This window comes from Propithecus coquereli, unplaced genomic scaffold (assembly GCF_000956105.1).
Source record: "Propithecus coquereli isolate 6110/MARCELLA unplaced genomic scaffold, Pcoq_1.0 Scaffold92, whole genome shotgun sequence".
In the NCBI taxonomy this organism is placed as follows: domain Eukaryota; kingdom Metazoa; phylum Chordata; class Mammalia; order Primates; family Indriidae; genus Propithecus; species Propithecus coquereli.
This window is the reverse complement of record NW_012155507.1, coordinates 1,371,363-1,392,220: the sequence shown is the minus strand read 5'-3', so window position 1 is coordinate 1,392,220 and position 20,858 is coordinate 1,371,363. Positions and strand designations below refer to the sequence as shown.

The window sequence follows — 20,858 nt, the reverse complement described above, 5'->3', positions numbered from 1 at the left end:
ACAGGAGACAGCTGCCCGCTCTGAGCCAGTGCCCCCGGGAGGGTGGCCCATTCCCCCTGAAGACAGCTCCTCAGCAAGGGCATCTTACTGTCCCTCTGTGTCCTCAAGGCCCATTTCCCAAAGAGGGTATGGTGCGTGGATTAAGAGCAGGGGTTTGGGGGTCAGACAGATCCTGACAATGCCTCTTACTCTGCTGACAGGTCGAGCCATTTACCTTCTCAGGTGTAACCTGGTGATTGCAGTAGTGACTTCATCCAGCTGGCCTGAGATGTGAGACAGTGCTTGACACGGTGCTTGGCATACATCAAATAATAATTGATGGGGAGAAGGACAACTGCTCCTGTCAACAGAAGGCTCCCTGGGTGCCAGACACTGCTGTGAGCACTCGACGTGAATGCATCACATGTGGATCATTTAACCACAGCAGCAGCCTGTGAAGTCGCTATTCTGCCCGTTTTACAGCTGAGAAAAATGAGGCCTGGGGGCTCATTTGGAGTCACCCAATTAGAAAGAATTTGAATCCAGGCGGGCTGGGTCCCAAGCCGGAGCACGTGCTCATCCTTACCGCTGTCTGGCGAGTGTCTCAGCAAAGCAGGAACTGAGAGATAGTGGGAAGGGGGTTTGGCCACACTGGCTTTTCCCTCCAGGTGGGATTTCACACATCTTGTGACTATGAAGACCTTCCGTGGAAGTTTTGGAGCTCATTTATTTTTGCTTTGCAAGATGACCAACTCCAGTCTCCCTCCTGCTCTTTTTCCCTCACTGGTAATAAACTTCTAGGCATTCAACTAAGACTTTGCATAGTTAGGATGCACGTGATGGGATTGGGAATGGTCCCCACCTGGTCCACAGCCCATCAGAGCAAACACTCCATGCTGAGGGGGTGTGGGTGTCTTGGGGGCTCATAATAGCTTGGGGAAAATAGTTCCAAATGGCTACGAGTCCTTGGTGGTAGCCCATGGTTGGTGGGTTGGGGTGGATGGGGAAGGGGACATAGTGACGAGAAACAGCAGAGATACTGTTTTTGAAATGTATTAGAGCATTTTAAAAGCTTGGTTTGTAGCTGACCCTTTTGGAGTCAGCCAGAGCCCATTACTGCCTGGGGAGATTTACTAGTGGATCTTAGAACAATGTTGAACTTTGACTCCCAAAATAAGATCTTGAAGCCTATGGTGAGACAATAATGCCCAAAGTCAGGCATTATGGAGAGGAAAAAAGGGCTTTTAAAATTCCCCAAACTCCCTTCTATATAGCAAAAGCCAAGCCAGACCAGCTCAGGACATATTTTTGTCCCCAGTGATGGGGGGGTAGGGGAGGGGCTAAGAGGGAGGGGGGGATGGAAGGGAAGTTTCCTGCTGTTGGGAGAAGGAGGAGGAAGCTCCCACTACAGGAGGGAAGAAAAAGTTTCAGAGAGGACAAGATGAAGGTGAGATACTGTCTGAGTTCTGGGCTGGGAATGATCCCATCTCTGGGGAGTCCCCTGTCGGGTAGGGAGGGGGCATGGAGAGTGAGGAGAAAGGCGGACTCTACCCCCAGGGCCTGCTTGTTACACAGAGGGGTCCAGAAGCTGCACAGCTGGCAGTAGCCGAGGGGTGTGGCTGACAGGCTCCCAGCAAGGTGGGCAATCAGGAGGCGAGGCGACAAACTTCACCTCCTTCCTGCTCTCTGAAGCTGGGGAGCAGGGGTTGGACATTTCTAGTCTAGCACTGTGCTTCGTCCACACAAGCTTTTCCTGTTGAACGGGACCCCACCCACACGGACGCACAAGGGCCATGCTGAGTGGTCCTTCTCTTCTCCAACAGCACCACACACCCACACTGAGATCACATTGACTTCAAGGCAGCCTCAACGGCATAAAAAAAAAATCGCTGAGTTTCCATTACAATCAAGACTTTGGGCCACGTTTTGGGGGGGAGGGGCTAGTAAAGTCTCCCTTTATTTAGAGCCCTGGCACTTGTTATCTCCTCTGAGCCTCCAATAGAGTTCCTCTAGACTTCTTTTATGAACTTGGGTTTGAAAGTCACATCTCTGTGTGTCCTTAGATTCTTACTGAATGGTCAGTACCTTGAGCACTGATGACGATGATGATGACAATGTTGGAGAAGAAAGACAGCCTCCTTGAGTGCTTATGATATGCCTGGAACTTTCCAAGAACTTTATGTACATTTGTTTAATCTTTGTGATACTCTGTAAATTCTATTATTATCCCTGCTTTGCAGGTTAGGAAACTGAGGCACAGAGTCATGTAGTCAGTTGCAGAGCCCTGACCAATCCCAGGCAGTGAGACTTCAGGGCCTTCCTTCCCCTGCACTGTGTCTGATCTTGCTTTGTGTGTTTATGGAGCCTGGCAGATAACAGGTGCTGAGTAAAGACTGTGCTTTTAAAGAATCATCATTTTTGTACAGATATGATTATAAAGTTCTGGTCAGTGGATCTACTCTCTGAATGTCAGACCATAAAAGTCTTTGGATTTGTTTACTTCTTTTTTTTTTTCAGGCTTTCTTGATAGTTTTGTCCACCCCATCATGCTGTTCAGCCTGCAACCATTGCTCCAGAAAGGTAGAGGCTCCGAACTCATAATATCCTTAATGAGGACTCACTGCCAACTTGGCCTTTGACTGGTCCCCTGCCCAGCCAAACTGCCATCACCAGTAGGCAAGCTTCCTGGCAGTCCGCACACTGAATCCATATGATGCACAGATGAGATGCAACATCGATCCTGTCCTGGAGCCAGGGGAATGGACCCACTGACCCCTGAGACCCTTCCAATCTTGAGTCTAGACTGATCAGAGTGGTTTTAAAATATTCACCTTTTTTTTTTCTTTAACTAGTCCGAGGAAATAACACTCAAAAACACAAACATTCCTACTTTTAGCCCCATGCACACTCTACAGACTCCTTCAGGGACAAGTTCAAAGATGTATCTCCTCCAGGAAGCCTTCCTTGCTTATCTGCTGAAACTGAACTTCTCTTGTCTGAACACTCACCCCTTGATTTCCCCACGCCATTCGCTCCCTAGTGTCTCCGTTTAGCTTCCCCAGTCTTGCCCTGTCCTCAGTTACAAGCAGGGCCCAGATTGCACACATGCTCCAGCCCCACCCCCAGCTCCTTGCAGGCAGATGCTGTTGTTCCAGCATTGATTGATATGTTTAATGAATCCCATATTTCAAGAACCCAAACTGACCAGACATAACTCAGGAGTGGTTTTCTCCATATAAACGGAGCTCTGAGTCACAAATCCTGTGTCTTCAGAGGGCCTTTAACATCCCTGTCCTTCACCAACCCCACTCGCCCCCGCTTAGCAACAACATTAACAGCCGTGGATTAAGCCCTACTGTGCACCAAGCCCTGCGTTAAGGGCTTTTCTTACAGTGCCTCACTTAATCATCCAGACAACTGTACCAACTCAGAATGTCTACCTCCATTCCTCACGGGAGGAAACCTGCTGCGAAACCTGTCCCAAGGCTGTACAGCTAGTGGGCTATAGAGCCGGAACTGGAACCAGGTCTGATTCCAAAGCCTGTCTTTACTCTTTGCTTCCTGAGGTCCAGACTGCCCCAGCTCCTAAGGCAGCCACTGCATCTCAGGTTCTGATGGAGCCACCTCTCTGGAGTCACACAGGAGTGTCTCTTTTCCTGTGGCTGCATCTCCTGGCAATTGGAGGACAGTTTCTGGAGTAGTCTCCCCTCCTGTCTAAAGGCACCTAGAGTGGGTTTTGCATCCTCCTGCAGCTGGTTTCTAGGTGTCTGCTGGCCTGGTGGCAGTTCTTCCCCTGCCCTCTTCCCCAAACCCCCACAACATAATGCATCAGTGTTTCAAAACCGTGACTCCACGATCTGAACTGAACTCCAGTAGTCAGAGGCACTGTTCAAGTTCAAGGACAGGCTCTGCCAGAAGCTCTGCTATAGACCGACAGGAGCGTGCACTTGTTTCTCGTGGTACCCAGGGACTAGGACGAGTGACTGCGGTCCGCGGGTGGGGGCGGTGGGGGGGTCTCCACCTGTGCTCCCGGAGGGCACCTCTCCTGCTACCACCACATCTGACCCCCACTACTGGCCCCAGCTCGGGCCTGGCGCCCACGCAGAAGAGAAGGCAAGGTCGGGCGCCCACATCAGGCCAGTCCCGAGGCGCTGGCCCTTGTCAGAGCCCTCGGCCTTGAGAGGAGGGGCCCTGAAAGCTTTGCCTTGCGCAGAAGAGCACCGCTGGCGGCCGCCCCCGCGTGGAGGGTCTGGCGGGACCCGGGTACCCTAGTGCGGAGAGCCCAGGACTGGCCTCTCGCTCTGGGCCTCATGCCTCTGGCCGGAGGCTCTCGCAGCGCCCTGACACCTGGAATGCATTAAGCGGCGCGCGTCTGGGCGACAGTGTCTTTCCCTGGATTATTGAATAATTGCATAATTTCAAGCCCGGGTTGGGGGGGCGATACCCCGTCCCTACGCCGAGTGTCAGGTAACTTTTCCGGGGGTCCTGGACTGCGGGCCTCCATCTTGCCGCCTCTGGCCTTGCCCAGGAGGACTAGCCACAGCCTAGGAGCCGATCGCCCCCGGGCTTCGCTCCGTCTTTGGCCAGAGGGACTCTGGGCAGCCTTCCCTGCCCTCCAGAGCTGAGCTGCCGCGCCCAGCCTCCGAACTTCGGGATGCTGCCCCGCGCCAGGCAGGAGGCAGCCTAGGGACGCTGCTCGGAGAGTCCGGTTCCCTCCCCGGCCGGGGTTGCGCGCCCTCCCGGCTCCTGGGACACCCGAGTGCCCCCGGTGGCGGCGCGGAGCCCCGGCGTGGCCCTCGGAGGCACCCAGGGAGCCCAGTGGGGCTGCCAGCCCTCGCCGCTTTCAACTCTTCCCAAACACTCCAAAGAGTCTGGGCTCTAAGCACCTCCGCGCACCTCCCTCTTTCGCGGAGCTTGGCAGAGGCCCTAGGCAGCAGCCGTCCCCGGGGCACTTACGTCCCCAAGAGCAGCCAAGGTCCGACCCCGGGAGGCGCGACGCGTCCCGCTCCTGGCAGCTGGACCCGAGGCCCCGGCGGCCCAGCGAGGGGCTCGGAGAGGCGAGGGGAGGCAAGGACGGCACATACCTGGCCACAGGCTGAGCGCCCAGGCCACCACGAGGCCCCTGGGCAGGTCCATGGCCCGCGGCGGCGGCGGCGGGGTCCGGTGCGGGGCGGCGGGGGCGGCGAGCCAGAGCGGCAGCCTCCTCGGCGTGGCGCCTCGAGCCTGCACTGCGCGCGGCGCCCGGCTCCCTGACAGCCGCGGCTCGTTCAGAGGAAGTGGGAGGGCTCGAGCCGCGGGGAGGGGCGCCCGGACACCACTCCGGCTGCGGCTCCAGTCCAGTCTCGGCCCCTCTGCCACCTGGGCAGGCGGCCTCCACGCGCCTCTGCCTCTCTCCTTCTCCCCCTGCCCCACCTCGGCCCTAGGTGAAAATCCCAGAGAACGGCTCCGGGAACCAGCTCTCAGTGTAGCACCTTCCTCCCCAGCACCAACACCACGTCCAGGGTCTGCTCAGGGTCAGTGGGGCACAGTTCCACTTCCCGAAGAAAAGAGCTTCACAAAGCTCGGAGGTGTACCCAAGGTGAGGCAGGTACAGCTGCTGTGACTCAGGTCTCCTTCTGACAAGTGGAGTGGATGTCCTTCAAAGGTCCGTTCCGAGACACACCCTGTCTCCCCGCACCCCGAGGCTTGAAATGTAAAGGCCACACGCAGCGGCGCTGCTTCTGACCGGCAGTAAATGCAGATCCTCCACCTCCACTCCCCCCACCTCCAAAGTACCCAGGGGGACGTGCACCCACTTTTTAAGGTAACATGAAGCCCTTTGGAATCCAGAAACCTTCCTTCCCAGCCCCTCTAATCACTGACAATTAAATTCAATGCACATTTATTGCAAGAGCTTTAAGTCTGGGCTGGACTGCAATCCGTGCATGCGGAGGCTGACCTTTCCAGCACTGGAGAGAGCGGAGGCAGAGGGTAGGGTGGCCAGAGAGTGGGGAAAGCTAGAGCAGAGGACCCCCTCACTGTCTCGGAAAAGCCTTCCTTCACTCTCTGCCCCTGTCCCAGCAGATCAGGGCCCCAGGTACGTGCTCATACCCCACCACCCCTCTCTCCCTCATCTTTTCTTCATTGCACTTAGTAGAGAAACTAGACATCAATTGATGTGAGCATTTGATTAACTTTTCTCTCCCTGTCCAGACTGAAAAACACCATTAGGGTAGAAATCTTTGGTTCATAGCTGAGTACTCAGCCCCCAGTACCCAGGAACAAAGTAGCTGGGTGGATGGGTGGATGAGTGCAGGTGGTGTGTGGGGGCACAGAGGGTGGAGTTTTCTGTCAAGGGGGTGTTGGAAGGGGAGGTGACATTCAGGCAGGATCCCTGAGGCTGAGTTGGGTTTTGAGAAGGCCCACGGTCACATATGCATAGCAGCGGGCATCGTGTTTGCCTCCCAACATAGCTGCCCTGGTTTCTACTTCAATGTCTTCACTTCTCTGACTCAGCCGCAGACTGGGGGAAGCTGATTCCATCCCGTGTGTGTGTGTGTGTGTGTGTGTGTGTGTGTGTGTGTGTGTGTGTGTCTAGGGAAGCATGTGGTTCAGGTTAAAACGAGTCAGTGTGTTGCCATCCCCAGGCCGTAGTTTAAGAAAAGGCAATATGCCAAAGGAAAAAGGTTTTCTGGGAAACAAGCTTTCTTGCTTTTCTAAAAGAGCTCCTAGAACTACTGAATGAATGAATGAACGAACTCTCTCCCCTCCTCTCTCCTACCTTTGCCTCCTCTCCCAAGCTGGGACGAGGAATTTTGTAGGCTCAGAAGTTGACAGGGGTCAAGATGGGAAAGGGCAGACACTGGATGACAGAATGGAGACATCGGTTCCAGGAGGAGCTTGGTGAGCCCCTGAAAGAAGCCGCCCCGTAAGCCCGCTCCCCTCAGGACTTGCCAGTTATGTGACCAGTGAGTCCCCATTATTGTTTGAGCCAGTTGAATCAGGACACTTTGAACCTAGAGCATCCTAACTAGCAACTGCTCTCTAGTGGGCTGCAACCCGCCTCCCAGCCTCGCACACATTCAAGCTCTGCCTAGTGGGTCTCAGACTCCAGGTGTGCAGGGATGACTCAGAGCACTTGTGAAGAATGCCAATTCCCCAGGATCGGGGGTTCCGGTGGGCACCGCAGCCCCCTCTGGCGTGTGGGTGGTCCGCATGCTGAGCTGCAGGAGACCGCACGCTGCTTGCCCAAGGGGTGCTCTGTGGCAGCTGGCGGCTGCTGGGAACAATCCTGCCATTCATTGACTTTCATCGCCCCTGTCAGGGGCCTGGGGGTTCTGAAGATCAGTTTGTGTGCTTTTGTGCAATAGGGGACGGTGGGGAGAGAGGTGGCCTTCATTTGTGCTTCCGACCCATGCTTGAGCGCCTACTGTGTGCCCTGTGCTCTGCAGGAGCGCATAGGAGGAGAAGCCCGTGCAGGGGAAGCTGGTGATGGAGCCGAGAAGACAAGACATAACTGCAGATTTATTTATTTAATCATAATCTATTATTTATAATTTATTTAAAAGCATTTCTTATTGAATCATTATTAAACATTCGTTAAATCACAGAAGGCAGCAGCATACTAGTGACAAATGTATGGTGCAGATTCTAAGGCTAAGGAAGCCCAGAGAGTTGGACGAAGGGTTCTATGGAGATGGCCTTTGAGCCGAATAATAATAATAATCCTTTACGTGTATATAGTGGTTTTCTTTATTTATTTGCAATTTTTTATTCATAGGCCATAAAACAAACTATACGATTCAGTAGTTTTTAGTGTATTCACAAGGTTGTGTAACCATTACCACTCCTTTCATAACGTTTTTGTCACCCCAAAAAGGAACCCTGTAACCGTGAGCAGCCACCTCGTTCCCTCACCCCAGCCCCTGGCAACCACTAATCTGATTTTTGTCTTTACAGATTTACCTCTTTTGGCCACTTCGTGTAAATGGAATCATACAGCACATGACCTTTTGAGGCTGGCTTCTTTCACTTAGCATGATGTTTCCATGGCTCATCCGTGTTATAGCATGTATCGGCACTTCATGACTTTGTCTCGCCTGATGGCATGCCGTCGCGTGGATGTGCCACATTTTGTTTATCCATTCATCATGTGACGCCTATTTGGATGTTTCCACTTTGGGCGATTATGAATAACACTGCTATGAACATTTGTGTAGAGGTTTTTGTGTGAACACGTGTTTTCAGTTCTCTTGGGTATATAGCTAGGAGTAGAATTGCTGGGTCATATAGTAATTTTATGTCGGATCATTTGAGGAACTGCGAAACTTTTCCACGGTTGCTGCATCATTTTGCATTCCCACCAACGATGTATGAGTGCTGTATATAGTGTTTTACTATTTTTGGTATACCTTTCACACCCTTGATCTCATTGAATCCTCACAACAGTCTTGCAAGAAATTATATTTATTTTTTTTATATAGATAAAGGTGTATTGGTGAGGATTCTTCCAGTTGCAAGAGACAGAAACTCAACACAAACTGAAGTAGAAAAGAGAATGTACAAGCTCATGTGACCAGGAAGTGTGAAGGCACACTGGCTACAGAGATGGCTGGATCAAGGGTCTCAAATCGGCCAGGCATGGTGGCTCACACCTGTAATCCTTGTCACCACATCTCAGCTGAGTAGAGGAAGCAGGGATTTCAGGCCAGGACTGCAGGAGTGTGGTCAGCCCAGAGACAGGTCCTGTGGGTGGCTCTTCTGGCTCCCAAGCTTGCAATCTGAGCACCCTCCTCGGGGGGACTTGGCTTCTCTAGGAAGAAAAAGTGGGGCGATGCCATCCTCTCTGAAGGAATCTAGCACTGATCACGGAGGCCTGGGCTCAGCCAGGACCAAAGCATTCTTCTTCCAGAAAAGGACTTGGGGTGGCCTGACCTGCTTTCACTTTGGAGAGGCGCCTGTTTCTACTTTGCATTTTCACCTCTCTGACCTGGGGTGCTCAACTGCTCCGGTGTGCCTGGGACTGAGAGACGTTCCAGGATATTGTACTGGGGCACAATCTCTGGCAAACTGGGACAGACTGGTCCCCCATCTGTATCTTAGGCCCGCTGCCTCACTTTCTCGAATTTTCTTCTCCAGCCCTCCCCTTCTCTCCCCTCCAGGTATCTCTCTCTTCCACTCTCTGTTGTTTCTCTCCACTCTTCTCTGCTCCAGGTTGTCTCCAATGCAGTCACTTTCCTATCAGCGCAGGGGGCTCTGCCTTGGGGCATCCCTGGCTTCCTGCTCCTTTCTGCCCCCACAGGCCCCCTCATGGTTCTAGCTTCCTCCCTGTGCCCTCAGTTGGTTTGTGCTTAGAAAATGCAAACCTTTTTTTTTTAAAGATAAACTTAAGCAAACTTACAGTTCCTGAGAAGGCATATCTTCTGCCAAAAAATGATATAATAAATTCCAAAGCCAAAAACAACAACAAAAAAAATGTAGAAAAGAAAGCCAGGAGATTGCTTTTGTTATCTGCTGTTTGAATGATGTGCACCACTGTTCTTGGCCGATATCGTGTATGATGAGTGGTGACTGCGTTTGTCACGCACTAGTGGGCTTAGAGGGCTTCCCCTGGTTTCTGTGTGTCATGCCAGGTCTCCTCTCCTCCAGCAGAGTGAAGCAGGTTAACTTTGAAGAACCGTGTTTGCACCAGCAGTGCGTGTTTGCCCTATCGTGTTCTACGTCAAAGTCCAATCCAAAATGTTGGAGCAGGGGATGCTGCCATTCTTCCTAATCCTGTGCCTGAGGGTCAGTGACTGGTATTTTTATTAGGATCAAGTCCCATATACAACCTATACTGAATCCAGAAAGTTGTTTTGTGATCTCCATTTCTCAAGCCACAAGCATGTACAGCATTTGCAGTAAAGATATCAAAGGGAAAGAGTACGGCCACAGCACAAACAGACACACACGATGGGTAGGGAAACATCTCTTTGAAGAAAGAGTATAAAGAATACAAATTGCCTTAAAAGTCTAGAGGTGTTAGTCAACATCCCAGGGGAAAGGCCATTTGTGATGGGGCTTCGGCGGGTTAAACCCTTGGCATTGGACCAGACTGGAAGAGCCACATCAGAATCAAATGGCAACAACAACATGAAGCCTAGACTTCAACTGAGCACTTACTATGGGCCAAATGCAAGTCTCACATCATCTCCTTTCGTCCTCAGAGCCACCCAGGGGTTCTTCGGGACTTCCATCCTGGCCCTGGGCTGGCCTGAGCTGTCTGGGAGACGCCATGACAGTGAGGGTCTGCTGCAGTGCACACGGAAAGGCTGGGCTTACCGAGGATGCCCGGGAAGCAGTCATGGCACTGAAGGAGACGTAGCGCAGAGTAAAGAATTACGCGGTGCACAGGGTTCAGGGCCAAGGGTGCAGTTTGACAAGGGAACAGGAGCCGAACCGTTCCCTAAATGTATTTATTGTGCACCACCCTGGGGATGGAGTGAAAAGCTAGATGTGGTTCTTGACTCCCCACAAAGTTCCTAATCTGGGAGAGGAGGCAAGCGTGCACGGTAATAACCAAAACAACAGCTCCCGTTTATCAACCACTTATTGAGCTGACACTTTCCTTATATCATTTCCTTTAATCTTCATGACAATCCTCCAGAGCTGTATAATTGCTACTGCCTTTTACAGAGGAAGAACTTGAGGCTCAGAGAGTTGAGGTCCCAGGACTCGTAAAAGGCAGACCTAGGATTTGAACCTGGTCTCGCCTGATTCCGAATTCCGGGCTCCTAACCGCTCGGCGTTGTTGCTTTTTAGAGCTGGGTGATAAATGGGACTGTGATAAGGGCTACGATAGAAGAGTGAGCAAAGTGTTGAGGAAGCACAAAGGAGGGCCAGAGAAGGAGGTCACATCTCAGTGGGCCTTGGAGGTAGGAGCTTTTTAGGGGCGAAGTGGGCATTTTAAGTAGAGGAAACTGCAAGCATGCCAGAGTCCGTGCAAAAGAGCATGTGTTCATGCTGCGCCCAGGGAATGGAGAACAGTCAGAGGTGGCAGAAGTGGGAGAACAGAGTGAACCCAAGTTTCGGTTTCCGGCCCCTTCAAGGGTCAGCTCCCTCTGGTGTGTTTGGAGAAAGGGAGTTTTCCTCACCTATCTTGGCTCCTGAGTTAGCCCTTTGGAGCCTCTTCTCTGGTCGAGTATGGTCAACCTCTCTACTGGCAAAGCAGGAGACTTGCCCCCTCTCTGCGGGCTTTCTGTGGGTGTGGGGGGAACACATATGCACACGCATTCACACGTGAGTGCATGCATGCACACACGGCCACCAACAAATAACATCTTCAGATCCAGCACAATCCAAATCCACGTTAAAGAAGAGAAACAATTCCCTAAGTAAACTTCAAATGTACGGATTACCCTGTACATTTGAAGATGCCATTCCCATTATTTCCCGGAGCAGCGTTGGTTCCTCATGGTTCTGTCTTCTGCTTTCAGATGACACCTCAGGGTTGTGAGTCATTGTGGCCATGTCTCAAAGGCCAGGGACAGAGCCCTGAAGGACTCTCCTCGGCGTAAAAGATAAAGCTTTTACATTTTTATCCTTTTCTTTTCTTGGGGAAGATCAAATTCCAAAGAGGTAAATCCTAGTCTTTTGGGCAGGAGGGGTGATAAAAAGCTAAGAGTGACAAAATAATGTGGGGTCACATCATGGGGTGTTTTTGAAGCCACAGTGAAGAGTACGGCCTTCATTTGATAGTAATGAGAAGCCTTCGGGGATTTTTCAATGAGATGGGGGAGGGGAGGGGAGGTCCGTGTCCAAACCAGCAAGAAGGACAGAAGTCTGTAGCCCTTTTGCCAGTTCAGGAAGGTTCTGTAGAGGAGGTGCCACCTCCCCCCAATCGTCTATCAGATGATGTCCCCTCACACTTCCCCAAGACATCATGTGCTTTCGTGGGCATCACTTGGGCTTCCATGAAGATGCCATCTTTTTCCCACCTGGGCTCTGCAGGTGCTGTTCCCTCTGCTCTCCACAGGGCCCTGTGTCCCTCAGTCTGCTGCTCACTGGCTCCCATCCATGTCCATCAAGGCCCTGTGTAATGAGGCTTACTCCTGCCTTCCTTATTTTCTTTTCTGCCTCTCTGCAAACAAACCCTGCACTCCCGTCTGGTAAGTCCTCAGCATCCCTGGAACACGAATACCAGGACCACAACCAGCAGGAGCTGACCACGAGCCAGGCTCTGCGCTGGGTATTCTCCTTGGCCCCATCGAGCCCGCAGTGTGCAGTGGGTCTTTCTATTCCCACTGAACAGGTGGCGTTGCAGTCACTCACCGTACTCTGATATATTCCCTTGGCAGTCACCGCCGCTGTGAGTGCTGGAGCCTCCAGCCTCCCATTACAAGCCTGAAGGTGTAACTGAGGGCCCTGGAGCCCTCTGAGCAGGCTGGGAGCACCAGGGAATTGACAGGAACAGGTGTCACCCAATGACTGCTGGGAGCTAGCAGGGGAGCACCAAAGGGACAGCTCTGGGGGTGTTTCCCACAGTGTCCCAGGGGTGCCAGGGGTGCTGTGCCCTGGGCACCCACAGCGGGAACCTGCTCACTACTGCAGCTGTACGGCTTCCTTCCTCATCCACAGTTCTTCCCGGGATCAGTTCCCGTAAAAACTACTTAACTTAAACCCTGCATCCCAGTCTGCTTCCAGGGGAAACCAACCTAAGGCAAATGGTTTAAGAGGTGAAGCAACTTGCCCCAAGTTTCGTAGCTAGGAAGCGGCAGAGTCAGGATTTGGATCCAGGGGCTCTGGGTCCAGCATGGACAGTGCCTCCAGACTCGCTCCCCTGTCCAAGCACCTGGGGTACCTGGGAATGCTGGCAATCCTGCCTTTGAGTTTCTGGCTTTGGGAACACTCTTTGAAAAAGAATATCGCCCTTGGGAAGCAGATAAGCCTATTAAACTAATATCATCCATTCACTCACAGTGTGAAATTCTTTATCACATCCTTTTCTTCCCCAAGGTCCCTGAAAAGAGTAGAACTTTAACAGGCAAGAGAAAAGTATATGATCTAGCAGGCAGTGTGGTCAGGAGCCCCACCCCTCATGCAGCTAGCGGGCCCAGGAGGAGAAAGCGGCTCCTTAGAAAGGCAGCTGAGAGGGTGATGAAAATTAGCAAGCTCTGTTTCTCTGTTTAGCTGATAGAAGATCCTAGCCCTCTGGGCTGGTATCCCCAGCCTGGAAGGGAATGTAGGGATTTCTGAACATCACAAGTTGCATAACTGATCTTGGAAGTCAAAGAGGAGAAGATAGGAGAGCACATCCCAAGACAAACCACAAAAACGTTCGTGACACTGTGACCAGTAACGAAACCTACTGTCTAATCTCCACTTCCAGCCAGCCTTGCTAGCCAGCCTTGCTAAACTCAGTGGCCAGAATGCAAAAAGGATGCCCTCTCCCTTGGCCTCCCCTTCTGCCACAGGACTGAGGGGCTAGCCTTGTCCCTGTGATCAAACACCTGCCAAGCTGGCGCAGCCACCAGTGGGTGCCTGCTTGGAGACCGCCTGTCTACGCTTATTTCTGCAAAGAGGATGAAGTTCCTGCTCTGCCAGGGGAGGTTATCCCAGACTGTCCCGGCTGCTGCTGCTCATCCCCAAGCATGTCTTGGAAATAAACATCTCCCAAGCAATTTGCAGCTGGCGGCAGAGGCCAAGTGGTTGTGCGGGGGGAGGCATGGTGAGTGTGGGTGTTTCAGCTGATGTTTGGGTAATGAATGCTTCTGTGAGCATTTTCTCTCCACTGAGCATTAGTGAGGAAAATGTGGGTGCAAGTGTTGGGCTTAAGACCTCTTGAGAACTTCCCCCTTAGGGAAGGCCAAAAATCAAGCATTGTCTGGAGGATTATTGCAAGTGAAACAGAGATATTAATAGCATTTTCTTTGGTCTTTGCAGAGCCTCGAAACTGACTGCAAATGGCTGATGGCCCCTGGAGTTGCTCATGGGGTTGTTGGGCAGAGTGTAGTAATTTAATGTGGGGTCTGAGGTCAGAGAGATCCAGGTTAGAATCCCAGCCTGGCCGCTCAACAGCAGGGTGACTTGCTACTGATCACTATTTCACTACGTATAAAATGATAAGGCAGCAAGCTCTTCTAGAGCATTTACCAAGCGCCAGACGCAGTTCTAAGCTCTTGATATACATAAGCTCATTGAATAATCACAACAACTCTATGAAGTTGATGCTATTACTATTCCCATTTTGCAGATGAGGAAATCAAGGCACCAAAGGGACCATAACTTGCTCAAGGACACTCCACTGGTGCACGGCAGAACCTGAAATGGCCTCAGGCAATCTGGCTGCAGCACTCTCGGCCACTCTGCATCTTGGGTCGCTGTGAGGAATCGAAGAAATGCAGCCTATAAAGGGCTTGGCGCAGCTCCTGTCGTGTGGCAGGCTCTCAGTAAATGTTAGCTTTTATTATTAACAACATATGAAACAGCATAGAACAGCCCAGTCGAGCTATCCGCATCGTTTGAGATTCTTAACAATGCCTGACATTTGTTTCGCTCTGTATATGATTCAAAGGGCTTTCCCAATTGTATCTCCCGTAACCCTCCCTGAAACCCTGTGAAGGCGATGCGGCTGTGTAGAATGGGCGTGAAAAGGTCAGCGGCGTGCAGAAGGCCCCACAGCCCCTCTCTGGTCCTTCCGTCCTTCAGCAAGTCTGTATTGGTACGCAAGAGCCTGAATTACACACCGTATGAGATGGAAAAAACTGCCGAAGGGTCATCATATGTGACCCTTTAATATATTTAATTCAGATTCTATTTACACAAGCTCGTTATACCCAACTGTATGAACTGTAACACAAAAAAATTATTAATTATTTATACTCTATCTACCTTTTTGCAATAGGGATCTGAAAGGATCACAACAAAAACAGATACTATGAACTTACATAATCACCTAAAAATAAAAAATAAAAACAGCGGACCAAGAGTCAAACAATAGAACTAACATTTATGTAGCGTTTTGCAGTTTGTAAACATGTGTGCTCTCATTTCAACCTTACAGCAATCCACTACTACGCAAAATTGTGCCATAACACTTGGATTTAGGAGAGCTACTGTAACAGAGAATAATGACTATGCCCAGATTTCCTAAGCTTATTGGGTTCTGCCTGTGCGTTTTGGCGGTTACTGAGAGAGTAGGGTTAATGTCTCCCACTACATTTCAGCACACTCTGGAGCTAGAATGCTTAGTTTCAAATCTCACCCTTGATACTTACTAATTTGGTGACTTAAGCTTAAGTTTATGTTGCTTAAGCTCTTGGTGTTTCAGAATCCTCACCTAGCAAGTGAGAAGGACTGCTTCATGCAATGGTTGTGAGGATTAAATGAGCTGACACGTGTAAAGTGTTTGGAAAAGTGCTGGCCACATCGAAACTAAGTGCCATTTGCTTATACAAAAAAATATAAAAAAAATCTCCCACAAAGATTGTAGAATTGTGTCTCTCCTGGTAGTTCTGTCAATTTTTGCTTTATAGATTTTGAGTCTAAGTCATTAGGTATGTATAAATTTAGAACTGTCATATTTTCTTAGTGACTTGAACCTTTTATTATTATTAGTGTCTTTATCTTTAGTAAGGCTTTTTGCCTTGAAATCTACTTTGTCTGCTATTAACACAGTTCCACTGCCTTTCTTTTGGTTAGTGTTTGCACGGACTGTCTATTATTTGCCATTCTTTTCCTTTCAACTTTTCTATGTCTTTGTGTTTGAGACTTAGCTCGCGTAAGCAGCATATATTAATAGTTGTTTTTAAATTCAATCTGTTGACCTTGTTTTTGAATTGGAGCACTGAGCTCATTTACATTTAATTTAATCACCTGTATACTTGAGTTTAAATATACTATTTTCGTATTTTCTATTTGTCCTGCCTAGGTTCCTTTTTCTTTGTTTCTTTTAAATAGATAATTTATAATTATTCTATTTCCTCTCTGTAAGGTTGGAAGCAATATGCTGTTCTCTAACGATTTCCTAGAGATCCTACCATACATCTTTGATGGATGAAACTCTAATATTAAGAAGTGCTTTTATCCTCCTCTCAGACAATGCAGGGGCCTTGGGACATTTGCACTGCAGTTGCTACCCTCCTGAGTCAAATGCAATTGTTTTTGTTTATTTTACCTGTATTTTAAACACCACAAGACATTATTTTTTGCAGCCAGCCAATATTTAGATTTACCCACATATTTACAATTTTTGTTGCTATTCCTGCATCTCTCACTTTCCATATGGGATCATTTTCCTTCTGCCAGAAGAATACCATTTAGCATTTCCTTTAGGACTGGATTTTACAGAGTCAAATTCTCTCAGTTTTTGTATGTATGAAAATGTCATTATTTCACTTTTATTCCTGATGAATATTTTCTCTGGGCGTAGAATTCTAGATTGGCATTACTATTATTGTTATTATTAGCACATCGAAACTGTCTTTCCATTGTCTCCTGATTCTTGTTGTTTCTGTTAAGAAGTCAGTTGTCAGTTTACGCACTGCTCCTTTGAGAGTAAAATGTCATTTTTTCCTATAGCTGCCTGTAAGATTTTTCTTTTTGATTTTGGCTTTGAGAAAGTTTACTATGTGTTAGGCTCATTTTATACATAATTTGGTTTCTTTTACTTGTGGATTTAAACCTGTCATCAGTGTTGGAAATTTTTCATAAATTTCCTCTTTGAACATTGTATCCATCCCACTTTATCTCTCCTCTCTCACTGGGACTCCAACTAAACAGTTGTTAGAATTTCAAACTGTATCCTTCATGTCTCTTATCCTCTCCTTGCATTTTCCACTTTTTCCTTCCTTTCATTCCTTCTTCCCCATCTTTCAGTTTATTAAATCTTCTGTTGAGTCAAAACCCATTCTTTAAGTTCTTAATTTTGATTATTTAATGTTTTAGTTTGAGAATTTCTACTTGGTTCTTTACAATTCTCTATTAAAATTTTAAATCTTGTCTTTTATCTCCTCAAACATGGTAAGCGTTATTATTTTAAAGTCTGGGTCTGATACACTGGAGTCCTTATGATCTGTGTCTAAGGCCTGTTATTTCCTCCGATGCTCGTGTATGTTGTCTCTCCATGTGACTGGTTATCTTTGTGCACAAGTCATTGCACTTGAAAGTTGTAAAAAATAAACTGAGAACTTGATTTTAACTTCTAAAGAGGATTATTTGCTTCTGCTAGGTTCCTGAGGCCTTTCAGGTCGCTTAATACTGTTAATACTGTTAATAATGTTATAGGGATTGAGACGTTCTTGGGTACCCGGATGTTCAGAAGCTGGGTTACAGTGTATGTGAAATTCAGTTTACTGACAGTTTGCCCTCACTCTTAGGGTAGATCCCTTTAGGGTTTACAAGTGTTAGGGTTCACCATGATCCCCACTTTGGCAGACCTTGAACCATGACTTTTCCTCCTACCCACAAATATTGCTAAAAATGTTTCCCAGTCTCTCAGCTGCACCTTTCCGATTTCAAATGCCTCCAGGGCAAAAACAGCCCCAAATGCCAGGCTCAGGCTCACTTCTTTGGGCTTCCTTCCCCTTTCAGATCTCAGCCCAGTAATTTTTTTTACTACCTTAATAGCTTTCTCCTACTTTCAAGCTGATTTTATGAAAGTATTTTGTCCAGTTTTTTGAATTCCCCTTAGAGGAAGAATTTATCTAGATTCAAGCTGCCAAAATTGGAAGTGAAATCCAAAATATGACAATGTCATTTCCTTATAAAAGCCTTTAATAATATCTGATAAAACTCAGTAAGTATTTTTAGACAAATCTAGAATTTCCAATCCCAAATCAGCTACTGCTGGGTTGGTGATTTTATCTGGCCTTATCTAATAACAGCTCAAGGACTAGGAGATTTATTCAACAAATATTTCTTGAGTGTATTTCATGTCTCAGGCACTGATCTAGAGAGGGCAGACACCCTCCCTTCTCTTACGAGGTTTAAAGTCTAGACAGAAAGAGGGACAAATTTAAAAAAAAACAAAAAGCTACACTCAAATGCAATGAGAGATTGAGAGGAGAATTGAGAACAATCGATTGCAATAGGAAGAGAGTGAGGGTGCCAAATATAAGGGAATTACATCAGTTGTGATGTTTTGTCAGCAAGCACCAGAAAACTGGACCCAAATGGGCTTAAATAATGAGTGAATGTATTGTCTCTCACAAATAAGAAGCCCAGAGGTGGAGGAGCCTCCGAGAGAGGTCATCAGAACTCTGGCTCATCTTCCGTCCCTGCGTTCTCATCGCTCTCAGGCTGGTACAAGACGGCAGCTAAGGTTCCATTGATCTCATCCAGCCACGGCGACATCCAGAGGGGAAGAAAAGAAGACTTTGCAGAAACCCCCAGTACACCTTCCCTCATTTTTCAGAATGGGGTCCCCTGCCCACTCCTATGCCAAGCACTGGCAAAAGGAATAAAATTACCTGAATGACTTAGAGCAGTCACAATCTGTTCCTAGCTGGGGATGAGGCCATAAGACTTTAAGTCATCTGTGGGAGAGGCTAATTCCTTAACAAAATTGGGGCTCTGTTAGGAAGGAAGGAGGAAGGAGCAGAGTGATTTTTGGGCATGTAGCCAGCAGTGTTGGCTGCTGGCTCCCAAGCCAGCAGTTTGGGAGGTGAGACATCACCAAAGGCCAGTCCCCCATTCCATAATTCCCCTAGAGTCTCTTACATGCATTCTAACATGTTAGTCACCAATTACCCTGTAAAGCAATAATAATAGCTAGCACTACTGAATGGTTCTCTATGTTAACTCATTTAGACCTATGACAGCCCAGTGAGGTAGGTCCTATTCTTATCTTCATTTTATAATGGCAAAACTGAATCACAGAGTGTCAAGGAGTTTGTCCAAGGTTATATGATCAGTGGACCTGGGATTTAAACCCAGTTCATCTGGTTCTAAAGTTAATGATTTTAACCTCTTTGGTAAACTGTCTCAAGCAAGGTAAATGGAGATGAGAAATTTCAAATGAGAAAACTGGGGTTCATTACTGGGCATGGTGGCATGTGCCTGTAGTCCCAGCTACTTGGGAGACTGAGGCAGGAGGATCGCTTCAGCCCAGGAGTTTGAGGTTGCAGTGAGCTTTGTTGGTGCCAGTGCACTCTAACCAGGGCAAGAGAGTGAGAGCTTGTTAAAAATAATAATTAAAAAAAAAAAAAAAGAAAATAGAGGTTCAGAAATGTGAAGTTAGTTCATTCACCTGTTTATACATCCAACAAAATTTGCTTTAATGCTCTAGCTGCTAAGCTACTCTCTAGGAATGAGTTATTAACCAGACGCTGCCTTTGACCTTATGATGCTTACAGACTACTGGGATAGTAATTATCGAAGGCTTACTGTGAGCAATTTGGCACAAACATAAACACTGTAGGCTGTGGCATCAGATGCTTGGGTTCAAGTCCCAGCTTGCTGGCTTCCTAGCTGTGGGATCTTGGGCAAATTTCTGGTTTTGATCACCTCCTCTTTGCCCATTGTTGAGCGGGAGCTACCACCCTGGGGTTATAGGAATGGCTAAACACACAACACCCGACACAGGACGCTGAGAGCCACGGCAGTTTATTAGTCACATGGACTCACAGTGGGGGAGGGGACAACTCACGCCACACAGGGCCACACAGAGGCTGCACTTGGGAACAGAGGGAATAAACAGGGCCCTGGGATGCAGGCTTTGTAGTGTCAAGAGGGCAAAGTGCCTCCTGGTTCCTGCAGGAGGATGCGATTGGCTTGTTTGAATAGTTCTGTGGGCTGGTAGAGAACCACAACCCACTATTCAGGGATAAGCAGAGATTTTGCCTGGCCCACCTGCTGAGGAGGGTTGTTTAGCTAGGAGATCTTGTCCACGGGAGCAAAGCAGTGGTGCAGGGACTTGCAGTTAGGCCATTAGAGGCCTTCTTGATGTCAAGGCAGCACATAATATGATATCTTAATTTCAGGCTGTTAATTATACTACTGTTTCTTAACCTTGTTGCACCTTTGTTTTTTCATCTTAAAACGGGAACAAGAGTCTCTGCTTCATTGGTTAGTTGTGAATTTCGAATGAGGCAATTTAATGTAGGTACTGGCACAAGGTGAGTATAGCTGTTACCTGAGTGCCAGACCCGGGCTAAGTGACGTGTATAAGGTCATACGGCTGGCAAGCAGTGAGCTCAGATTCAGACATCCCTCTTCTGTTTCCAGTTGCCGGGAAATTTCTGCAACACTGAACTGAGAGCTTTTTCATTTGGAAAGTCTTAGTTTGTTTATCCATCCATTCGTCCTTCTAAGCACAAACACATCCATCTACTTACTTGTTCACTTATCAAACAAGCACTTATGGAGTGCTCGCTATGTGGATGGCGCTGGCACTGTGAAGATGGCATTCTGAAAGCCCCCAGTCCTCTGGAGGAGACAGCCGTAACATGGCTGCAGTGCAGGGTGATGGGTGCTATGCCACAGAGGTCAGTGCCAAGGACAACCAAGGGGAGAACCCCTGGATGTGAGGTGTGGGTTGTAAAGACCCTGGGGTTATGCTCAAAAACGTCCCATTGGAATATCTTCCCTTCCCTCCCCCATGGCAGCTGGGGCTGAGGAGTCAGTCCTCTGTTACCTAACGGAAAGGGATTTCCCATTGGGATCCCTGGCTGACAAGTGACAGTCTTTGAGTAAGCCTTTCCCTGAGTATGAGGAGACTCTTTCTGGCTCCTAATGTGTAGCTTCCACTCACTGCTGGGGTGACCTCAGGCAGGTCCCTTCCCCCATGTGGGCCTCAGCTTCGTCATTTGTCGAATGAGGACGTTGGGCTGAGTGGTCTGGGAGGTTCCTTCCAGCTCTACTCGAGGACAGGTTCTTAAACACCGCATCCCACAAGACCTTACTCTATGGAACCACAGCTGTTC

General features: G+C 48.7%; 1 protein-coding gene across 1 annotated transcript in view; it reads right to left on the bottom strand.

Moving 5' to 3' along the window:
• Window positions 1-5,115, bottom strand: part of ITGA11 (integrin, alpha 11) — a 124,880-nt gene extending 119,765 nt beyond the window's left edge. Inside the window, exon 1 of the mRNA XM_012664826.1 lies at window positions 5,064-5,115. Within this exon, the coding sequence (XP_012520280.1) occupies window positions 5,064-5,115 (52 nt within the window). The remainder of the gene's footprint in view (window positions 1-5,063) is intronic.
• Between the last annotated feature and the right edge of the window lie 15,743 nt (window positions 5,116-20,858).